General features: G+C 47.0%; 1 protein-coding gene across 1 annotated transcript in view; it reads left to right on the top strand.

The window, feature by feature from the left end:
• MAML3 (mastermind like transcriptional coactivator 3) overlaps positions 1-22,807 on the top strand; it is a 392,442-nt gene that overhangs the window by 364,729 nt on the left and 4,906 nt on the right. Inside the window, exons 3-4 of the mRNA XM_080672200.1 lie at positions 14,945-15,187; positions 19,732-19,816. Coding sequence (XP_080528326.1) covers positions 14,945-15,187; positions 19,732-19,816 — 328 coding nt within the window. The remainder of the gene's footprint in view (positions 1-14,944; positions 15,188-19,731; positions 19,817-22,807) is intronic.

Raw genomic sequence — 22,807 nt, 5'->3', positions numbered from 1 at the left:
ACTGAAATCCATATCTCACTTCCATCCAGGCTCCCCCTCTTCCATGAAGCTCTTCCCAAACAGAATTAGAGAATGTCAGGGCTTGGTAGGACTTACAGAGCACCTGGGCAGGCGTCCTCATTTTATGAAATCAGAAGTGTTCAGTGAACTGCCCCAAGTCACACGATCCCTAGAATCCATCTGTTCCACATCTCCCTTTCTCCTATGGAGTCCTGACCATCCCAGCTCTGATCAGGCTGGCTTCACGGAAATCCTGTGGCACTAGCCAGAAAGCGTGCCAGCGCCACTCTTGACGGGCTGGGATCATCCTCCAGCTTTTCAATGAGGGGAAACCTTGTCTCTCCACTGTTTTGTTTTTGTTTTTTTAATCCTCACCTGAGGGTATGACTTTGTTGATTTGAGAGAGAAACATCGATCAGTATACCAGGGATCAAACCCACAATCTAGTTAATGGCCCTGGCCAGGATTTGAACCTGCTGACCTCTCGGTATACGGTGTTTGATTCAACCAACTGAGCCACACCAGCCAGGCTCCACTGGGTTTTTAATATCCACCCAGGACCAAGTCCTTGGCTGCCCTTCTCCAAGACCTCAGCCACAACACCTGCCAGTGTGCTGGGGTGCTGGGCCCTTGGGGACTCCCTGAGCGATCAAAGCTTTTCTAAAAGGGGATGTGTATCCAAATTGAAAGAACTTTCATGGCAAATTACATATTCTGTACCCTGGCTGCTGTGGCTCAGCTGAAGTGGTAGATTTGATTCTTGGTCAGGGCTCATGCCCAGGTTGCAGGCTCGATCCCTGGTCAGGGTGCAGGTGGGAGACAACCAATCAGTGTTTCTCTCTCTCTCTCTCTCTCTCTTCCTCTCTCTAAAATAAATAATTTTTTTTAATTATACATTCTGCATATAATGTTGTAGTGCTCAAATTTCAGGTAGAGGGTTGTGTGTATGTTCTTCTGGTGACAGGTGCATTTTTGGCCATGGAGTAACAGTATCTTACTCGGCACATTCAATCAAAGCCAAGTTGTAAACACAGCCCATCTGCACGGATTTTTGTATTCTGTTAAGCAAGCCAGTTGTTTTCTTGTTTGGTTGGTTGGTTTGTTTGTTTGTCTTACCTCTGGCTGAGTATCTTCTAAGAAAAATCAACTCTAAGACCTGGAGGCTGAAACCGAAAATGCCAGTAAGGGCTGCGCAGTACTGTAAGGCTCAAGTGGCAGGATTAAGGCTCCATGTTCTTAAACCAGTTCCCTGTGCTTCTATTGGGTTAGCAGCCTTGGCAATATATTGTACTGACCTAGGCACCCTTCCTTAACTGGGTCCCTTAGCAGAATGTGAATCCTACCCAGGGTGTGTGCACCTCAGGGCAGGATACATTGAGGCTCTGCCCCCAAGAATCCTGTGGGAGGTGCCGAGAGTGACCGAGGCCCCGATGCAGCCCCAGATACCTCCACAGTGATGGTGGCAAGGCTCTGTGCTGTGGGGGTGGCCCCGCTGCGTCATGAGACGTCTCTCAGCACCCTGTACATGGACGTCCACTTCCTGGGAGCTGACACTGACTGACTGAGTGGGACCCAGTGACTTCTCTTCTTGGAAATTCTCTACGACTACATCAAAAAAGGAATGAAAGAATGGCCTTGTCAGCCTCTTTAACGTGCTTCTAGCCATGAATCAAGAGGTGGCATTCACGGGCCTTGGACAGAAAGTGACCTTCAGCAAAAACTATACCTGAGAACCCAAGGCAAATACAGAAGGGACTCTCCCTCTCCCGGGCTTTCCCCAGTCACATAATGGGGACCTGAGACAGACTTAAAGTTCCATTTACAGGTTCCTGTCCCCACTCCCCCTCCTCAGCAGATTCCAGCCTTTCGTATTTAATGTCAGCTTTCAGAACAGGTTTGATTGCCTTGGGGAGGATTCCACCCATGAAATTGAGAAACTGTTATTCTTAAGGTAGGGGAGGCTGAAGAGGGGAAGAAACACAAGGGCAAAAGCAGAGTAGTTAGTGGGACCCAGGTAAAGGAGACTGTGTATATTAGAGAAACGGGGGAAAGGTGAGGAAGCCAGGATCTGATCCTCAGTGCAGCGGACGGACGCTTTCTCGGGTTGATAAATACCCTGAGCAGCAGGTGAGCGCTCCCTGTCCTGCTCCAGCATCCATCAGCCCAACCTCCTGCTCAGATTGTAACCTCCTACAAGCACTCAACGCTGAGAGAAGTGGTCGTTGTGAGCGCTTTTAAAGGAGGCTTGCGGTCTGAGGTGGAGAGTGTGTCCGAGTCACGTGGACGTTGTCAGGGAGCTCGCCCAGATCCGGGAAGCATAAGAAGGGTGGTGTGAGGTCGGCTAGCTTGGGGAAAATGAGCACAAGAAGCTTTGGGAGAAAGTGGGGAAGGGTGGGCATTTGAGGTGCTATCATGGTAAGGAGGTCAGACTTGGTTTTAGCTTCTGGTAGAAAGTAGTAGGAAATTGGTAGTACATCCCAGATATTTAAGCAAAAATATTTACACTTTTAGAGGGGTATTTGGCATATCACCCCAACCTTAGAAGACCCATATCCCTGTTGTCAACAGGAGTGGAGTTAGTCCTCACTGAAATGAAAGCTTCCCCTCAATTTTACCTTCGTTCTAGGGTCTGGTTCCATATTCAGCTATCCACCTAAGGTTTATCCTCAGCAAAAGGCTTGTAAACAGTATTTTCCTTATTCAGGCTGGGGAACTGATTTGACCATTAAAAAAGAACAAAATATGAACTGAAAACATAGGCCCCACAAAAGGTTTCTAGTTTCCTCTAAAAAGGTTTCTATTAATATTGGCGATAACAAGCGCCAGCATCTCTGAGCGCTTGCTGTGTGCCGAGCACTGTGGAAGCATTCTACCTGACAGAAGTGCAGGTAAAAGGGGTGAAGAGTGTGAGACTGTGGAGAGGATGACTTCTGATTGCTACCTGATTCCTTTATCAGGTCGCTGTGTGTGAGTGTGTGAGTGAATGAGTGTGTGTGAGTGTGAGTGTGTGTGAGTGTATGTGTGTGAGAGTGTGTGTGTGAGTGTGTGAGTGAATGAGTGTGTATGTGTGTGTGTTTGTGTGTGTGTGAGAATGTGTGTGAGTGTGTGTGTGTGTGTGAGAGTGAATGAGTGTGTGTATGAGTGTGTGTGTGTGTTGTCAGGTGCTGTGTTCACCGCAGTGCCAGTGCAGCCCAGGGACCTCTCTGAAGTCCATGGTTCTTTCAGGACCATTTTTATCCCAGTATATCCCCAACTCTTCTCAAGGGTAGCAGAGGACCTGGGCCCCTTCTCCTTTTTGGAGTTACCAGGCAGATTCAGAAAATGAACAAATGCCAGTAAAGAAGAAAGAGACAGTAATGTTTCAGTACAGTGTCCTTGTACCCTTTGCAAGATAAACACAGGACTTAGAAGAATACTAACCATAGTGGACTTGGTCTGGTCTTGTAACAGGGCACAACTTAAAGCTGTAAATTAGAAGGTATCTTTGAATCCTATCAGCGTTTCTCCGTGACTCTATGTAAAACCTTGTTTGAAGATCATGTCTAAAAATTTAAACTCAAGGATGTTTCTGGATGTGGTCCAGGGTCTGATGGACCCCCATCCTTATCCACCCTGACCGTCTGTGAGCCCCTCTCCTAGACTCACTTCCTCTAAGAATCTGGGTTCTCAGTCAAAATCTCTAAATATGTAAAGTTCCAATCCAGATTTCTCGATGTTACTCCTTTTTCTCCTGCTTTCTCATGCCCTGGTCCCCTCACACCCCACCACTACTGCTGCCTGGTCTGCTCTCAGTAGTGTGGGGGGCCCAGCCCTCCTCTCTGAGCCTTGGTGGGATCACACCTGGGTGGCCCACAGACAGGTAGGTTCAGCAGTCAGAAACCAGGTCAGAAAGCCAGCAGAGCAGGCTGACACGGTCTCCCACCCCCTCTGGAAGCATCATTTGCTGGGAGGGGAGAGCAGGGGGCTGAGAGTAAGCAGCTTCGTAGAAGGGGCTCTTCCCAGGCAGCCAGCACCCTCGGCCCGGCCCCCTGCCCAGGCTGCGGAGAGGATGGTGATGGAGGAAGCGCCCTGGGGCTCCAACTTTCCTTCCTTTCGTCCTGTCTTGTAAGGGGTTGCAACAGAGAGCTCCACTTGGCAGTGTGGTGGGCCCTTGTCTATAAATGGAAACATTGGCCTGGCTCCCAGTATAACACAAGATAGGCCTCTGCATCCGTTATGTAATCTTTGCTGTGATGACTTCATCAGCGGGGCGGGGAGGGGAGAGAGGCGATAAAAGAGAAGGCACGATTTGGGGGAACAGTAGCTCAGGAGAAACTCTTCCCAGCAGCTGGGCTGAAGACAGCTGAGACGCCTCCTGGTTTTTAAATCAAGGAAAGAAAGGCAGAAAGCAGATGGGTGAAAACCCAATTCCTGCAGCCGCTGGCAAACCACTTGCAGTCCATGTGTCCTGACAGCGGCCACAGGGATGTGGGCAGATGCCGCCCCACCTCTGGGGGGCAGGTCTCGCAGCCCCTGGGGCGGGGTTTGCCTACACCCCCGCGGGGAAGGCAACCTGTGCAGATGAGTGAAGGTTTTCACTGTTTCCTGAGTGAAACAGGCCACGCTGTGGTTTCAAGCCTAGACTTGGAGAAAAACACAGAAGGCAGGGTGGTGGGGCAAAGGGCAGCTTGCCCCGGCGGACCGGGAATTCTTGGAGGATGGTCAGTGCCCTTCAGGGCCGCCTCTGGGACGTGGGAGCTCTTGGGTGAAGCAGTGAAAAGGTGGCCTAGTTTCTGAACCTGTAGCCAAACCCAGTTGGTTCAGGTCTTGAAGTCTCCAGGGAACTGCATGTAAGGATGTCTGTTGCACACTCCAGAGCCTAGGTGGGCTCAGGTGGAAACAGTCCCAGTCCCAGACACAATCAGGACCCCTTTTGAATTCAGTGGGCTCCATTCCATGACTGTTTAGACTAAGTGCTCTTAAGGAGGTTTGGGTTTTTGTTGGGTTTGTTTTGGGGGAAGGTAAGTTATTGTTTAATGAATCCTCTCAATCAGTGGTTCTCAACCTTTCTAATGCCGCGACCCTTTAATACAGTTCCTCATGTTGTGGTGACCCCCAACCATAAAATTATTTTCGTTGCTACTTCATAACTGTAATTTTGCTACTGTTATGAATCGTAATGTAAATATCTGTGTTTTCCGATGGTCTTAGGCTCTACAGCAGGCACTACAGCAGCGGTTCTCAACCTGTGTGACCCACAGGTTAAGAACCGCTGCTGTAGAGCCTGAGACCATCGGAAAACACAGATATTTACATTACGATTCATAACAGTAGCAAAATTACAGTTATGAAGTAGCAACGAAAATAATTTTATGGTTGGGGGTCACCACAACATGAGGAACTGTATTAAAGGGTCGCGGCATTAGAAAGGTTGAGAACCACTGCTCTGAACGTTGGCCATTTAAGTTGTTTTTAATTGTTTGCTACTTTAAACCATTCAAGCTAGTCAGGATATATCTTTGCACAAAGCTATGAATATTTCCATGAGATGAGTCCTCAGAAATGGAATTTCAGGGTCTGATGTATTCAAGTCTTTGATCACTCTGTCCCTCTGCTCTAGAAGACAGTCCCCTCTTGTCTCTCTGAGCCATTCTGAAGCATCCCTTCCTCGGAGACGCCTTCAGTCCCTCCCCAGCACAGAAGTGCTTCTACCACCGGGTCCCTATGCTCTGCTGTCTCCTAGCCCAAGGTGTGGCTTGTGCCTCCTCCTCTGCAAAGAAGCCACTGGCTGCTCAGGAACTAGGGGATCCTCACCCCTCATCAGAATTTTGGAGTCCTTAAAAAACAAGCAAATAAGTAAATAGGCCCTTTATCTTTCCTTCCTTCCTTCCTTCCTTCCTTTCTTCCTTTTGGCAATTTAAAGCCTTTATTTTTTCTTTTAGATCACACATTTTTAAGTAATTATTTAAACTAATATGTTTATAATAGAAAAACTGAAAGAGGATAACAATAAAAATCGCTTATAATCCTTGTCTAACTTGATTATTCTGTGACGACTGATTTCGAAACTGCTTTTTTCTCTCCTCTTAACTATATGTTGTAAGCTTTTTTTCTACGTGATTAGATAGTCAGAGAAGGCGTGTTTTTTACTGGCTGCCTAGGACTCATGGTAGGGATGGACCATCATTTATTTAATCAGGCTCCTGTTGTTGCACACTATTGAACTTTTAACCACTTTAGAGTTGCTTTTGGTGGTGGGATTAACCACAGCAAAGGAATCCAAAAGGCTCTATAATTTACGTCAGAGGTAGAGGAAAAGCTTACCTCTCCAAGTTGTTTTGCCACTGGAGGGACCAACAGTAACTTTGTTCAAAGCACTGTTAAGGACAAATGGTACTTTTGTTGTTTTTACCCCCAAGAAAGTCGTGAAAGCCTGACCTTCCTGTGGCTGATGGCACTTTCACATCTTGCACTAGCCTGCCAACTTTAACCCTTTCTTCTTCAGCAGGGGCTACGTCCAGCAGCTCAGAGAAGCAGTCCATTGTAAGGCCATCTTTTTTCTCCTCCCCAATCATACATGATGCTGGGATAGGCTAGAATTCATCAAAGCCAATTCATCAGCTCCATTCAGCAAATGTCTATTCTGTTGCAACTGTGCTGAATATTAGAAAACATTAAACAAGACAAAAAAAAAAACAACACTACAGACCTTGCACGAATTATCCTACCAGAAAACTATAACTTGTAAGCATTTGGAAAGTTGGAACTTTCTACCTTTCTTACATTATTTTGTAAGAAACAATCATGTATCTACCATGATCATAAGCATGGAAAATATATTATTGCATGGGGCTAGGCAAGGCTGGGAGTAAATAAAAAACATCAAAATATTAACATGGTTGCCTTTGAGCATTAAAAATGAATATTGCCTTTTCTTTCTTTATACTTTTATGCAAAGTTTTCAAATTTTTCCACTGATCAGGGGGGAAATCAGCAAAACATGTACTTTTTAAACAATCCAATGTCTAGATAGGAACTCCATTCTGCTCATTGAAGCCTAGAAAGAAAAGCAAGTTTCAAGTCTTAGTCCTGATCGTCTTAGAACCAGAATCATAACACTTCCCTCACCCTGACTTTCCAGAGCTGCATGTTCAAGAGGCTATAGCAACAACAGTAATAACAACAAGCAATTTGTTATGGTCAGGGTGGGCCAGTCGCTTGATGGAGCTGAGTATCTACCCAGGCCTGTTGGGTCCCCCAGTGTAAGTGGCCCCTCCTTAGAGGATGAACACAGAACTACTAAATCCATGTAGCAAGCTTAGCACTGGGCCCCAAGACAATGCCGTTTCAGTGATAAGCTTCCTAAATTGCTAAACTGTCTCAAAACTCAGTCGTCTTGGGGACACAACCATAAAACAAACCTTTTTATCTGACCTTCTTCAATAATCTGCTGAAACAGAGGGGTTTCTATGGGGCAGTTCCTGTTGGGGCTCGGCTATGAATTTATGGTAAGCAACTCTCCATAACCCACAGTGAGAAATTGGTCCGGTCAAAGAAATTCTGTAAAAGAAACCACCATCCTGAAACCAAGTTTCTGCCCTGACAATTGATCAACTTCAAAAGGAATTCGAAGATTTTATTTTCTTCCTTCCTTCCATTTATGGTTGAATGAGCTATCTTGTGCCCTTTCTTTAAATGTCAAAGTTCAGAGCACAGAGGCATCCTAATTTGGGGTACCAGGCAGCATATAAAAATGACATATTTTGGTGCTCTTTCAGTTTCACCCTTTGATCCCAATAGAGTTTCTACCTTTTAATTCTAAGCCCATTCCTCTCCCTCCCCCCCCCACCCCCTTCCCATTTCTTTTTACTCCAGAGTCCTCTTGGGTGGTCTATTCAATTTAGACCAGATGCATGTTATGGTCAGTGAAAAGGTCCAAATCCCAAAGACACCACCACCAGCTGTGGGACATCAGACAAGTTTCTTAACCTCTCAGAGGCTTGGGGGTTTTTTCAGTCAGTAAATGAGTTTAATTATGGAAGCAAACGCACCTAGCAGAGTACTTTGCCTATAGTAGGTGCCCCGTAAGTGTTTGTTTTCTTCTGTTGCTGCCTCTGTGTTCTCTGTGTTTGAAGAACCTTTTTCAACCAGAGGGACTTTCCTCCAATCATAGCTTTCCATAGTTCTACCTTACATCAGACCAGGGGACAGGAAATCTAATGAGGTTGATGCTTCCTCACTGAGCAAGCGAGTATACTGGCCTCACCCTCCCTCAGTCCTGGCTGTTCCCCAGCCTCACAGCAGGGCTGCAGGGAGCCTGGCCTTCCTGGAAGACTCATGGCCATGGCTCCTTTCAGAATTCTTGGGTTTGCATTGCCTGAGCAGCCCTCTAGAAATTTGAGAATTTTGTTCCCAATGCAGAACCTGCAACAGAAATCTAAGCAACTCAGAACCCTGACTTGCTTTGGAAAATGTAGGATTTGCAATCTCATCAGGGCACATAGAGCTGGGAAGCCCCATGCTACAGTCAGTCTCTACAAACCAGGATTATTGCCCAAGTGATTCTCAAACTGTGGGTCATGGTAATTACCTGGAGGGGTTGTTAAAACAGCTCCAGGAGTTGTGGTTCCGTATGCCTAGGGTGGAGCCTGAGAATTTGCATTTCTAACAGTCTCCCAGATGGTGCTAATGCTGCTGATCCTGGAACCGGACTTTGGGAACCCCTGATTTAGCCCCATTATTGTTCCCATTATTGTTCTCTCCCTTCTTAGCCATTAACTTTCCATAGGGCTTCATTAACTCTTTCATCTCCAAAGCTTCCACTGTCAAGGAGAAGTCTTAGGAAGATGATTTTCATTTGAAGGTGTGGGGACTGAGACCCAACGGTCAGATGCCATCCCCAGCCTGTCAGTTCACCGCCTTGAGCCCTGGGAGTCACAGCCAGGTGCCTCCGTGCAGCCTGCGGTGGATTCCTCCTAAGCTGCTCTCAGACTTGAAACTGCTGAACTCTCCCAGCAAGGGGGGGGAGGGTGGTGGTGGTGTGTGGGTGTGTGTGTGTGTGTGTGTGTGTGTGTGTGTGTGTGTGTGTGTGTGTGTTTAGGCGGCGTTAGCTTCTGCCAAACTTAAAACTTGAATAATACCTTTTCAGGGGACACTGGTGAGAGGTTGGACATAGAATTCTTTTGCTGTATAGACTCTGGGCAAAATTCCGTTTGGAATTGATTTCTTTTTTATTTAATTACTTGATCCAGTTCAGTGTGTGTGAAAAGCACGGATTTTTTTTTTTTCTGGGACATCCTTTTTGTTCTGTATTGACCTATTACTACTTTTTCCTACAGGAGTAACCCTCTTCCACCCCCTCCCAACCCCCGAGCCCTGCACTCCCATTGCCTTCCCAGCCCCTGGCACACGCGGTGCAGCGGAAGCTGGGACGTGCGCCCCGAGCGCCTGCGGGCCGCGGACCTGGCGCCCCCGGGCAGCTCGCCCGCCCCCCGCGCCGCCCGGCCCGCGCCCCGGCCACCTCCGCGGTTCCTTTGTTAGGGACGCCGGCGCCGAGAGGCGTTTTCCGGCCTCCGGGGAGCGCACGGGCCCCACTCCTGACTTCTTAGAGCCCCCTAAGGACTTGTAAGCATAGAGGCTCCAGCAGAGAGGCTAAATTACGCCCCAGGGGACTTTTTAAGGAAAATCCTAAATTTCATTTAGGCTGTTCGTGGGCCACGCGATTGCAAAGCCAGCGGAGACGCGCCTCTCCGCGCCGGCTTTGTGCACCCCAGGCTGTGGGAACCCCGTCCCTCTCGGACGGTCCTCCCGGGGTCTGGTTGACGCCGCTCCCTCCCCTCTGGGTCCCCACCGCCCCGCACCGTCTCCTCCCGCTCCCAGCCCTTCCGTTTCCTCCCACCCCACCCCCTGCAATCTCCCTCCCCTCGGGCTGGAAGAAAAGTCGGTAATAAGAAACCAGTTCAGTGTCAGTGGGCGAGAGGGGGGCGATCACCCCAGAGATACACGGCAATGGAGAGAGAACTCATTTTGTGTAAAGAGGGCCTCGAGTCACCAGGGAATTCCTGGATTGTCTCAGGCTGTCGTGTGTGATGTCCATCACGCCGTGCGAACACCATCTGCTCGGTATTATGCTCTCAGTTGCCAGGCTACCTGCTGTACGCAGTAACACTTGACTGCCTGGCTCCGCGCTCGCCGCGTCGCCCAGTCCGCGCGGGGCGGGGGCCGGTGGGGGAGGGACGGAGTCCTGATTAAGCCATCTGCAAGCGGAGGGGCGGGGGCCGCGGCGCGGGCGGGCGGGCGGGCGGGCTGGCCGGCCGAGCTTGAGCACCGGGCTGACAGCACCATCTGCTGGGCCAGCGGAAGAACAGCAGCTGTTCCTGGTGTGGCGTTTCCTCCCCCCTCCCTCTCCCTCCCCCTCCCTCCCCGCCCACCAGGACCGCCTGGAAAAGGCTGAAGCCCTGGGCATCCATCCCCAAGCCAGTTCGCTACCAAGTCCCATCACCCCAGTCTCATCAGCCTTTTGTGATCCCCCGGCTAAGGAGCCAGCAATCTTTGGCTCCCCGCCAGCAACCCTGGCCCCTCTCACCCAAACACGAGGCGTGTTCTTGAAAACACTTCAGAGGAAGAAAGCTTCCCTGCGCACAGATTTATAAATAAACAGCTGGCTGCTCTTGGGAGATATTTTTACCGCAGCTGTTTTTTGAAGTAGAAAACTGCCTCTTCGGGAAAGGTGGGGTGTTTTTTACACCTCCTACCTCTCCCAGCCCTTAGAAAATGGCTAAGATCTTTTCCCTGCGGTAGAAAATATATGGAAAATAGCTTCACTGGTTTTTATTGTTCCCCCCCCCCCCCCCACTCCCTTTATTTTACGGAAGAGTGAAAGGTTTGGGGAGTAATGAAGATCAATGTAACCATTTGGATTGCTGACAGGGAGAGACTGAATGAGGAGACGTGGTAGAGCGCGAGGGAGGTCGTTTGGTGGGGGGATGGGGTGGAGAACAAGCCCTGTAATTAAAACTAAAAATACAGCATCATTTGGCATTCCAGTCCTGGTGAGGAAAGCTCGGCTTGGCTTTCTCTAACTGCGCACACACTGTGTGTCCACCTTAGAAACAAGAGCGGTGGCATGAAGTCCTGAAATTTGACAGGCGATTGCTCACCAAGCCCTCCTAGCCTGGAGATTAAAAGCCACCATGTAATACGAAACAGTTACTGGCCTCAGCCAGCTCAATGTGTGAGGTGAGTCTTCACACTCTGCAATACACACCTGAGACTGGCCAGCCACTGAATGCAGCGAGCTGGTTGGGAGAGTCTTAAAGGTCTAATTACCTAGATCCACGATGTTTCATTGGGAAGGCAATCCTTTAAAAATGCAGATAGCCCTCCTGCTTCTAGGTCTTCAGGCCTTCGGTGAGAAACCTGAAGACAAAATTTTGGGGAGGGAATCATTTAGGAAAATATATAATCCTGGGAAGTAATAACCTAACTATTCTTTTGAAAAGGTTTTTTTCCCACTATGCTTTTAAAAAAAATTTTTTTTATTGATTTTTTAGTGAGATAGAGAAACATCAATTTGTTGTTCCACTTATTTATGTATTCATTGGTTGCTTCTTGTATGTGCCCTGACCTGGGGATCAAACCCACAACCTTGGCATATCCAGATGATGCTCTAACCAACTGTGACCGGTGCCCCCACTGTGCTTCCGAAGTATTTATTTTTGGCACAGGAAGACAGGGGCCAAGAGTAGGTGGATGTATCAATGCCCTCACCTCACCGTGGCTAGGTTGAGAAAGCAAAAAGTCACTACTTACCACTTCTGAGCATGCGCCCCAGCTTCCCGGGCAGGTCACAGGACAAGAATATCTCAAAGTGCGCAAAAATAAACAGGGCCTGCCCAGACCCGCCCTCTCATAAAATCAAGCTGAAGAAAACTTTAACTTCCCTTGGGTCTCATTTTCTTGCCAACTCTCTCCTCTTTATCAAAACTGGGAAATAAATATAGTGAAATACACAGGAGGGGAAAGCCCCATATATCTGTATTTTTGCTGATTGGTTAACTATCCTTCAGTGTGAATTTGTTTAAGTGTTAAGTCATTTAGCCCTTTGTTTCTAAAGGTGGGAAGAAACAGCTTTAGCTACTAGAAGGGCTTGGAAAACAGGTAGTAAATATTGGGAGCAAAGGAATGACAAATACTTTGGTCCTTCAGGAGTCAAGTAAACCGGTAGCATGAAGGTTCCTGGCATTTGTTAGTATACGGTCTTTTAAACAGAAAATCGCATCGTCCTCTACCTAATAATTGTCTATGTACAGACAAAATACAGACAGACAAATTTTATTAACTTCAGCAACGACACCTGCATTCAAAAAATAGAACACAGGACCTCGCTTATGGGAGACCTCCTATCTATTTTGTCTTCAGGCAGTTCTTAAGTGCATGTTTGGCAGCCTGGCCTGAGGCCTGGGGAAGGCCTGTGCTACTGGGAACAATAAGAACTTAGACTCCAGAGCAGTGTTCTGGTTCTGCTGGTTCTGTTTCTTCTGTTGATTAACTGTGTGACCTGGGCTACTGCACTCACTAACCAGAGCTTTTGGTTCTTATTTCCCAGGTGAGAGGAGTAACGGTGTTTTGTTTAGTTTTTTTGGTTGTTTGGGTGGTAGAGTCGGGATTAATTACTTGAAACTTGAATGAACTGAAAGGAACATTTCTGTGGAACATTCAGACAACACTTGCCATTCCCAGGTGTGCCTGAACAGGAAAGGCAGTGTCTGCAAACTGAATGTTGTGGTCATACACTGACACTTCAGTGAGCTCTTTTTCCCCACTCGTCTACACTGTCAGCTGTTACAGACTTCCCCACTCAGCACTATCTCAAGTAGTAGCTTGTGCTGTGTGTAAATAGGTCTCTACCACTTAACTTCCTATCCCTTAAGGACCAATCCTTAAAAGTTGCCATCATTTGAATGACCGACACATAATTAATTATGGAGACCCAATTCAACCCCCACCTTTAAATTATCCCAGACATGCGAGACTCAATTCTGTTTTTGAAGATGTTGGGAGATTACGTATCTTTGGGCAGTGTGACAGGTTTCTACTTCACACCAGCGACAACTCTCACTAGCAGGATTTTTTTTTTTACATTTATCAAAGCTTTCAGATGTCACAATTATAGTTGACCCTTGAGCAACACAGATTTGAACTGCACGGGTCCACTTATACACAGTTTATTTTCTTTTTTTTTTCTTTATTGATTAAGGTATTACATATGTGTCCTTATCCCCCGTTGCCCCCCAACCCCCTGCTCGTGCCCTCACCGCCCCCCCCCCCACCCCACAGTGTCTGTGTCCATTGGTTAGGCTTATATGCATGCATACAAGTCCTTTAGTTGATCTCTCCCCTTTCCCCCCACCCTCCTCTGCCTTCCCTCTGATGTTTGACAGTCTGATAGATGCTTTTCTGTCTCTGGATCTGTTTTTGTTCATCAGTTTATGTTGTTCATTATATTCCACAAATGAGTGAGATCATGTGATATTTATCTTTCTCCAACTGACTTATTTCGCTTAGCATAATGCTCTCCAAGTCCATCCATGCTGTTGCAAATGGTAGGAGTTCCTTCCTTTTTGCAGCAGCATAGTCTTCCATTGTGTAGATGTACCACAGTTTTTTAATCCACTCCTCTGCTGATGGGCACTTAGGCTGTTTCTAAATCTTAGCTATGGTGAATTGTGCTGCTATGAACATAGGGGTGCATATATCCTTTCTGATGGGTGTTTCTAGTTTCTTGAGACATATTCCTAGAAGTGGGATTACTGGGTCAAATGGGAGTTCCATTTTTAGTTTTCTGAGGAAACTCCATACTGTTCTCCACAGTGGGAGCACCAGTCTGCATTCCCACCAGCAGTGCACGAGGGTTCCTTTTTCTCCACATCCTCGCCAGCACTTGTTGTTTGTTGATTTGTTGATGATAGCCATTCTGACAGGTGTGAGATGGTACCACATTTTTGTTTTGATTTGCATCTCTCGATGATTAGTGACTTTAAGCCTGTTTTCATGTGTCTCTTGGCTTTCTGAATGTCCTCTTTTGAAAAGTATCTATTTAGGTCCATTGCCCATTTTTTGATTGGGTTGTTTATCTTCCTTTTGTTAAGTTATACAAAGGTTATTTTCAATAAATATACAGTTGGCCTTCTGTATCCCAGGTTTCGCATCTGCCAATTCAACCAACTGTGGGTCGAAAACAGTATTTTCAGTCCACAGTTGGGAATTTGTGGATATGGAGGGCCAAAAATATGCATTGATCTACACCATTTTAGATAAGGGACTTGAGCAGCCACGGATTCAGTATCCATGAGAGGGCCTGGAACCAATTCCCCGTGCCTTCTGAGGGAGGACTATAAAGTTTTGGGGAGTCAGTAATTATGCATGAATTTTCAACTGCACAGGGGTCAGCATCCCAAACCCCACGTTGTTCAGGGGTCATCTGTGATTAGAATTCCATCCAACAGCAGATCTGTCAACTAGTAAATTGCAGCAAACTTCTGTGAATGTCTTTCATGCTACCTAAGAAGTTCATTTTGGCCCGGTAGGCAATAAGGAGTAAGAGGGTAAACTCAGGCTGTCTCCTTCAAGACTTAAGGCAGGCCCAGCCTAAGGGTTTGTTTCCTTTCCTTTGGAGAAACAGAATGTTTTAGCTGAAAATCCAGTCCTTGTCCCTTAGTCAGTCCCATCCAAAACAGATGGGACTTGGTCTCAGATCCCCAGAGCCATGCTCTGTGACTGTCCCCCTGGACCCTCTCCAGTTCCACTGTGATAAGGCCACATTTGCAGTCTACTGTATTGTCTGTATAAAAACATAATTAGTGGGCCACTCGGGACCCCTTGGGTCAGAGCCTCTGCCCCCTGCCTTCCCCCCACGCTTCCCTTCAAATGTGCAATCACTGAATCGGCCTCTCTATCCTCCTAGGAGCAGCACCCAGTTGGGCTTCCCCGGACCACGGGCCCCATGCAGTCCTCCGTGCCCCCGGGCTCAGGTGGCATGGTCTCCAGCGCCAGCCCCTCGGGTCCGGGCTTCCTGGGCAGCCAACCCCAGGCGGCCATCATGAAGCAGATGCTCATTGATCAGCGGGCCCAGTTGATGGAGCAGCAGAAGCAACAGTTCCTGCGGGAGCAAAGGCAGCAGCAGCAGCAGCAGATTCTTGCCGAGCAGGTAAGGTGCCCATGGTGTCCCAGCAAGCATTTGTTCAGCCCCTGGTGTCCAGGAGGGAGGTACAGGACAGGTCCTTCTTCAAGATGTTCACAGTCTCCCGGGTTCACAGGAGAACCTGCAGAATTTAGACCTTTCAGTTAGTTAGACCTTTTCTTAGAGCAACGGTCGGCAAACTCATTAGTCAACAGAGCGGCAAACCGCGGCTCGCAAGCCGCATGTGGCTTGTGAGCCGCAGTTTGCCAACCACTGTCTTAGAGTGAGTTAGTTTGTTCTGAAAAGAGAGGCTTCAGCTATCCATTTGAAAGCCCATTTGCCAGAGACATGTTTCCCATTGGAGTCTGACTCCTTTTCTCTGGGTTTCTGGTACAGGGGTTGGTGCAATCAGCATGCAGGTGGGAGGGCTGGCTCACATTCTTCATGAGCTCTAATATTTCTAGCAACAGGAAAAAGAAAAAGAATTCAGAGAACTTTGTCTCTTAAAGAAAGTGTTGGGAGGAGGGATTGAATGGGTCATGAACAATGGAACAGGAACAATAGCAGAATGAAAGGGCCCACGGAACTACCTGGAAGCCTGAACTTGAGGTCACAGAAAGGGGGCAAATTTAAGAAAATTCCCAAGAGCTTTGAAAACAGCTCGGGAAATCTTTAAGTTAAAGGCAGGCCTGACACAAAGCTTTCCCTTAGGCATCTTTGCCCACCTTCCCCCTGTGACTCCTCCAGCTCTGAAGGAGAGCCTTCCCTGTGGGCTGCTCCTGTCTGCTTCAATGTGGTTCTTTGGGGGGAGGGGGGTGTTTGTTTCGTTTGTTTTGTTTTTGGAGATGTTCATGCCTAATTTAGTATTATCCCAGGAAAGGCCTTCCACAAGAGATCCTTAGATGGCTCCAATGGGGTCTATACAGGGCATCCCACTTTTTTTTTTTTTTTTAATCCTCACACAAGGATATATTTTCCATTGAGTTTTAGAGAGAGTGGAAGAGAGGGAGGTGAGGGAGAGAGAGAAACATCGATGTGAGAAAGATACATCATTGGTTGCCTCCTGCACATGCCTATACTGGGGCTGGGGAACCTGCAACCAAGGTATGTGCCCTTGACTGGGAATCGAACCCCTGACCTGACGCTCACGGGTCTAAGAGCTGACGCTCTAACCACTGAGCAAACCAACCAGGGCAGGGCATCTCACTTTTATTATAGGAGATGTGAGGTTGTCATCTAAGGCTCAAGGCCCAACAGAGCTCTGCCTCACAGTGACCCTTCTAGAATGTTCCTAATAGGATAAGAATTGTGGGAATTTATCAAGCATCCTCCACCACCTACTGTGTAGGACACAGACATGTTAAGATCTCTACTATCCAAGAGCAGCATTTCAAAGAAATAGCAGTCATCCCCCAAATAGAAAAATTGTACTGTCGAGCACAGTTCACCTAGGTTCCATTTTTTTTGCTTTTGTTCCTGAACAGCTGTGTAATTATCTCCCTTTTCAGCAAGGTCAGTCAGCCGCCTGGCAGCTCTTGTACAAACAAACCTCTATCCCTCTCACCCTGCAGAAGGTGTGTGACAAGGAACGTGCGAATGTCTCTCAGGCGGTGATAAATGGAGCTGCTCAGGGGAAGCTGGGCTTTGTAAATCCTCTCCCCAGCCAATCCCAGGAAGTTTCAGGTGTGCCTGATCCTTTGAGTGATGGCTTTCAATATGTGTGCTGTGACCAGGCAGAGCTCGGCTGGGCCAGCCCAGGGATGTGCCCACCTGGTGAGGTCAGCCAACCCTGGGAACAGGGAGGAGGCAGAGGAATGGGAGAGGAGATGCCACAGAGTGACACCCACAGACTGGGAGGTGAGTGTGTTGGATCCCTCACCCAGGACATGGAGAGACACAAGGCTCCTTGGAAAAGACAAGGAAATGAGAATTTAAAAATGAGGATAATTCCTTGGTGACTGTGTGGACCAAGCGATGATGAGGGATCAAGGGAAGAACAACTCACTCAAGGTCAGAAAGTGTCCACTCTTTGGCCTGTGGCATGGTTTCACCTGCCAGGGTAGGTTTTAATAAGTCCCCAGCCTTCCTCATATCGCTCTTTTAAGGACTGCATGGGATAATGTGTGTAAAAGTCTTTGGAAACTGCACAAATGTATATGGGGACCTGTCACATGACCCTGATGTCACAGAAGAGCCGCACGTGCCAGCCATCCTGTGGGACTAGCCCAGAAATGAAACCAAGAAGAAACTCAGGGCACCGTGGCACCTTACCTGCGCCTGCAGGCCGTGCTTCTCGATGCAGGCCGCCTTGGGGTCTGCAAGGGGTGGACTGTCAGCTTTGTGTTTTGAAAATGAATGTCGCCATATCCAGGCCAAGATGTTTTTCTCGGTCTTTGCTGCAGCCGAGTGTCCCTAACACTTTCCATTTTGTAAACAGCATATTGGGGACACCTGGCTTTCCTGTAAGGACAGGTGATGGGAAACAGAAGGACTTGCAGTCTTGCTTATCGTGGGGAACTTTAAAATCATTTTCAGTGGCCCTAGCCGGTTTGGCTCAGTGGATAGAGTGTTGGCCTATGGACTGAAAGGTCCCGGGTTCAATTCTGGTCAAGGGCACGTGCCTGGGTTGCAGGCTTGATCCCCAGGAGGGGGCATGCAGTAGGCAGCCAATCAATGATTCTCTCATCATTGATGTTTCTATCTCTCTCTCCCTCTCCCTTCCTTTCTGAAATCAATAAAAATATATTTTTTAAAAAATCATTCTTAGTGGACTTAGAAATCAGAACAGAGCAGATTGAAAGCAGAGGTGGAGTGACATTTAATGCCCTCCTCTCAGAGCGTGCAGGGTGTGTGGCCATTCCTGCATTCCCAAAAGTTCCACAGAACCTAGAATTTTCTATCTGAAATAAACATTAGAGATCATCGAGTCCCTTCATTTTATGGATAAGGAAACAGAGGCCAGGGAGCTGCGGTGACTCATCCTCGATCACAGGGTTAGAGAGAGGCGGAGCCAAGACTGGAGCCCTGCCCCATCCCACCACAGGCTGCCCCTCTGTGTATCCGGTTGTAAGCAGGACCGTAAGTGGGAAACTTGGCTGAGGAGAAGCTTTTATGAGCTCAGCTTACTTTCAAGAATGCCCTTATTTTGCTGCCTAAAAGATTAACACAGTTGCTTGTCTGCACAATTAATTAATTTTAACAGTTTGTACAAAACACCAAAGTAGGCACCACAGGATGGGGCACACAGGGCAGAGGCTGCTCTTTCCTTTGGCTGCCAGGATGCTGTCTGGCCTTGTTGAGAAAGGAGAAAAAGAAAAAGAAAATGATAGAGCTGCCCAAGAAGAAAAACAAGAGAAAAAATAGAAATAAACACGTGTTAAGAAGTAGTCAATGTGTGTTGTTTTTATAATGAGCATGCTACAGAGCAGGGCCCTAGTTGTATGTTCTTTGTAGCCCTTCAGATGAAAGGTGCCGAATGAATATTAGCTGCAGAAGGAGGTTGAATGACATGCCGAGGTCACGCAGCTACTTGACGGCAGACTGAGAACTAAGACCCCTCTCTCCACCTCTTATTTTCTCTCCCTTTTCACATACAGCATGGTAACGATCATAGTGGCCTTGCCAGAATAGGGGTAATAGCGCGGGCAAAGCAGGTTCCTGTGAGTGGAAGAAGACAGACTAGCACTAGCACGCAAGCCTCCTGGCTCTGGGTCCATGTGGAGCCCCACAGGGTTTCCTCTAGGCAGTGAATGCTGGGTAGTTTACTTGTGGGGATGGATTTTATAGGCAGGGTGGCCTCATGGGAATAAGGTTGGCCTTTTTCATAGCCCCTGAGAATCCCATCTTCTAATACCCAAAGCATCTATTTAGGTCATTCAAAATGAGTCGCCTGGCCCTTTGAGCTCGGTCCCAACACAGCTAAGGAAAACCCGCAGGCTGATGATGGAAAGTCAAAGCCGCTTGGCTGACAGGCCTCATGAGCCAGCACGTCCACACAAAAGGCATGGGCAAGGGTGTTCCCAGCAGCGGTATCTGGGACAGCCCCAAACTGGACCTGCCCTAAATGACCATCGGTGGTAGAACAGGTAAATTAATTCTCATATTAATAGGATGGACTACTTCTCAACGGTGAGAATGAATAGACCACGGCTACATGCATCCCATGGCTGAATCTCCCAAATGTAATGACCACAAGAAACCAGACACCAAAGCCAGACACAAATACATTGTATAAGTAAATCCATAAAACCAAGTACAAAAGCAGACATAACTGATCTGAGTTGTCAGGTTCGGGCAGGGGTTCCCCGGGGTCAGATGAAGGGTAATGACCGGCAAGCCCCATATCCTGGCAGTGTTTTGTGTCTTGATCTAGATACTGGTTACCAGGAGTGTGTTCATTTGTGAAAATTCATCAAACTGTACACATCTGCTTTCTGCACTTGCCTGTATGCATGTTATTCTTCAAGACAAAGTTTAGTTTTGGAAAGAACCCTGCCTTCCTCAGAATGGCAGGCTATTTAACGGTCTGCTCTGTCCCCACCTCACCTCCACCTTCTTGTCCTGTGTTCCAGCAGCTGCAACAGTCACATGTACCCCGGCAGCACCTCCAGCCCCAGCGGAATCCATACCCTGTGCAGCAGGTCAATCAGTTCCAAGGTGAGGCCCGCGTAGCCAGTAACATTGCCTTGTGGGCTATGTTTGTGTCAGGTAATATTACAAACTAGAGGCCCGGTGCATGGATTCATGCACATTGAAAGGAAATTAATTAGAAGAAATATTTTAGAAGCCGGGGAGGGACCATGGGAGGTTGGCTCCAGGGCGTGTCCGGCCCAGCTCACCCAGTCCCGATCAACCAGACCCCAATAGCCAGCTAACATACTGGTCGGAGCGCCTGCCCCCTGCTGGTCAGTGCACGTCATAGCTACTGGTTGAATGAACAGTCGGACACTTAGCATATTAGGCTTTTATTATATAGGATATTTAAGAACAGAGAATACCAACCAATCAAAAGCATTCTGGAGACCCCTTGCAGTTCCAGGCAACCTTTTGGTCACTGGGCTCCAGAGAGATCCTAGTGGGCTCAGGAAGGGGTCAGGGTGGCTGTGGGGGGCTGAAGCAGCTGTTCTTTGCCAAAGGTTCAAGAAGTATTTCAATAGTTCAACAACCAATAAGAACATACCGGTGCCTGTTGGCCCAGTATCGGCTTTGTTAATGTCCAGGTCATCATCTCAGTGACCACAGTGGGGGAAATCTGGTACCACATTTTTCTTTGCTAATCCCAGTGGTCAGCTGGCCAAAGCCCTCACCTCCAGCAGCCGAAGTAGAAGATTCTGGCTTGCAGCAACCACTAATCTCTACTGCATATAGAAATAAATAATGCCTTGAGGATGGTTGGACCATCTTAATTCTGCTGCCCTTTGCAGAAATCCCAAATCTTGGCCCCCTTAGCAATGGGTGTACCATATGCCATTGTTTCATAATGTAGAAGGTTCACTCAAGTTTCATCCTTTTCACGTCCAATAAAGAGAGCCCCTGAGGTTCTCGTGTGGGGTGGAGGACCCTTTGCATTCTATCCACAGGGTTTTTCAGGGGGTTCCAGGAGTCCCCTATCAGTAGAAACCCTAATCGCCATCCCTTTTCGTAGGACCTAGACCAATGCGTCCTAACATCTCACGGGTTATCCATCCCTTTGTGAATCTGTCAGGAGCTATGAAACCCCTTGCACAGAAATATGATTATATAAAAATATATATGGCCTTCGAGTAGCATTTCACAAGTGTTACTGCCCTTCATAGACTGTGGGTGAAAAATTCCTGATCAAGGCTAACATTTTTCAGACTTTGGATTGCAACACACAAACAGGTTGTGAAGACAATTGTACGAGCCACAACCAGCATTTTTTCAATGCAATATAATAGAGAAGAAACTGTCGGAGGGTATCATCCTAAGGGAACCGTTTGTTCCTGTTATAAGACCACCTGTGTATGTTCTGGGTCATGCACTGTGAGGTGTAGGTTAGAGAAGAGCCTCCGACACTCACAGCCAGAGCCCAGGAAGCGGGCCTGTGAGCACGCTGACCGGAGTAGCTACCGTTCCCTCCACTGGACACAGGGAAGGGCGAGAGGGACTGGGCTGTCCACAGGTGTTCTCTCCACTAGCTTAGTGCCAGAATTCTTTGAAGAATTGTTTCTCACTTGGTCCTGGGTGGGAAGGAGTGGAAAATAGTCATTGATACATGGGTGGTCTTTGGTACAGACACGGGCCCTCCTCTATCCCTGTAGTTCTCACAGTTCCCCTGCATCAGAATCCCCAGCAGAGCTTGTTAAAATACAGATGCCCCCCCGCTCTGCGTTCCTCATTGGGGAGGCCTGCAGTGGGACCTGAGAATTTACATTTTAACAAGTTCCCAGGGGTTGCTGCTGCTGGCCGGAGGACCACACTTTGAGAACTGGAGCTTTATATTATGAACTTATTAAAAACATTAAATCTGGTAAACCTGGCATCATGTCCATTGGATTTTCTAGGTTTGTAACTCATTTATTATTTTTTGGAATAAAGGGACCCACCCAAAGTTAACCTGTCTATTAGGAATTATTCTGAATGCTTTGGTTCCAATTTAAAAGTTCTACTTCTTGAATTTTTCTAAAACCTCAAAGCACAGGTAATCAACCTAAAAATTCAGCTACACTTATGTTAAACAACCCAGTGGGTTCCTCAGCTAAATATATATATATATTTATCTGCGTGAGAACCTACACATCTCAAAGGTTTTAATGACTATCTTTCTCTTATTGAGTTCTGTGTCTCTGGGCAATGTTACATGCTATGAGGAAATGTTTATTTTTCACAAATAGAGGCATCTTGTGAGGGAAAATAGAAGATAGACCTTTTAGAAAAAAATGTCATATTATCCTTTCTATTAGAATATGGAAGATTGTCTTTGACATTGTGATGTTAACCACTAGGCAAGAAAATTAATTTGATTACAGTGTCTCACAGTATGATCTGTTTAAAACAAAAAAAAAAAAAGAAGAAAAAGTAGTCTGTTGTTTAACATACATAGTAATCAGATAAAGGCAAGTTAATTCTTCGGATGCACCTGATTTTTTTTATATATATATATATATAGTTAAAATTAATGAAGGCATAAAACTAGATTAATAAAATGCTTTTTGGTTTTCTTGAAAATATGGTGCTGATTGCTGATTTTAAAATGCCCTTTTTTTCCATAAGAATTACACTTAGATAGTGTAGCTACTTACACTAAGTAAAAATAAAGGTTGGCTTGGGTTAATCTTTTAATACCTCTTAAAAAGCATTGCAGCACTTCTGCCCACTTAATAAAGGAACCTATTTCTAATTCAAAAGCAGTCCAGACAATATCCAGTCCCTCAACATGTCCATTATAAACATACAACAAAAATTTCCAAAATATTAAAGTCTTGTTATCTATTTCCAGCAGCCCAGCAGCCTAGGTGTATAATTTGGGTCTATCTGATCAATCTCTGAGTCAGCAATATTTTTCCTTTAAATTTTTAAATAAGCAACTCAATAATCCATTTCACCACAGTTGATCAGATTGGCCACGAAGTCGATACAAATTTAGTCGTTAAGGTCACAAAACTTCATAACAAGATTACAAGTTGC

Source organism: Plecotus auritus, assembly GCF_963455305.1.
Source record: "Plecotus auritus genome assembly, chromosome: 6".
Taxonomy (NCBI): domain Eukaryota; kingdom Metazoa; phylum Chordata; class Mammalia; order Chiroptera; family Vespertilionidae; genus Plecotus; species Plecotus auritus.
This window is presented reverse-complemented; position numbering and strand designations above follow the sequence as displayed.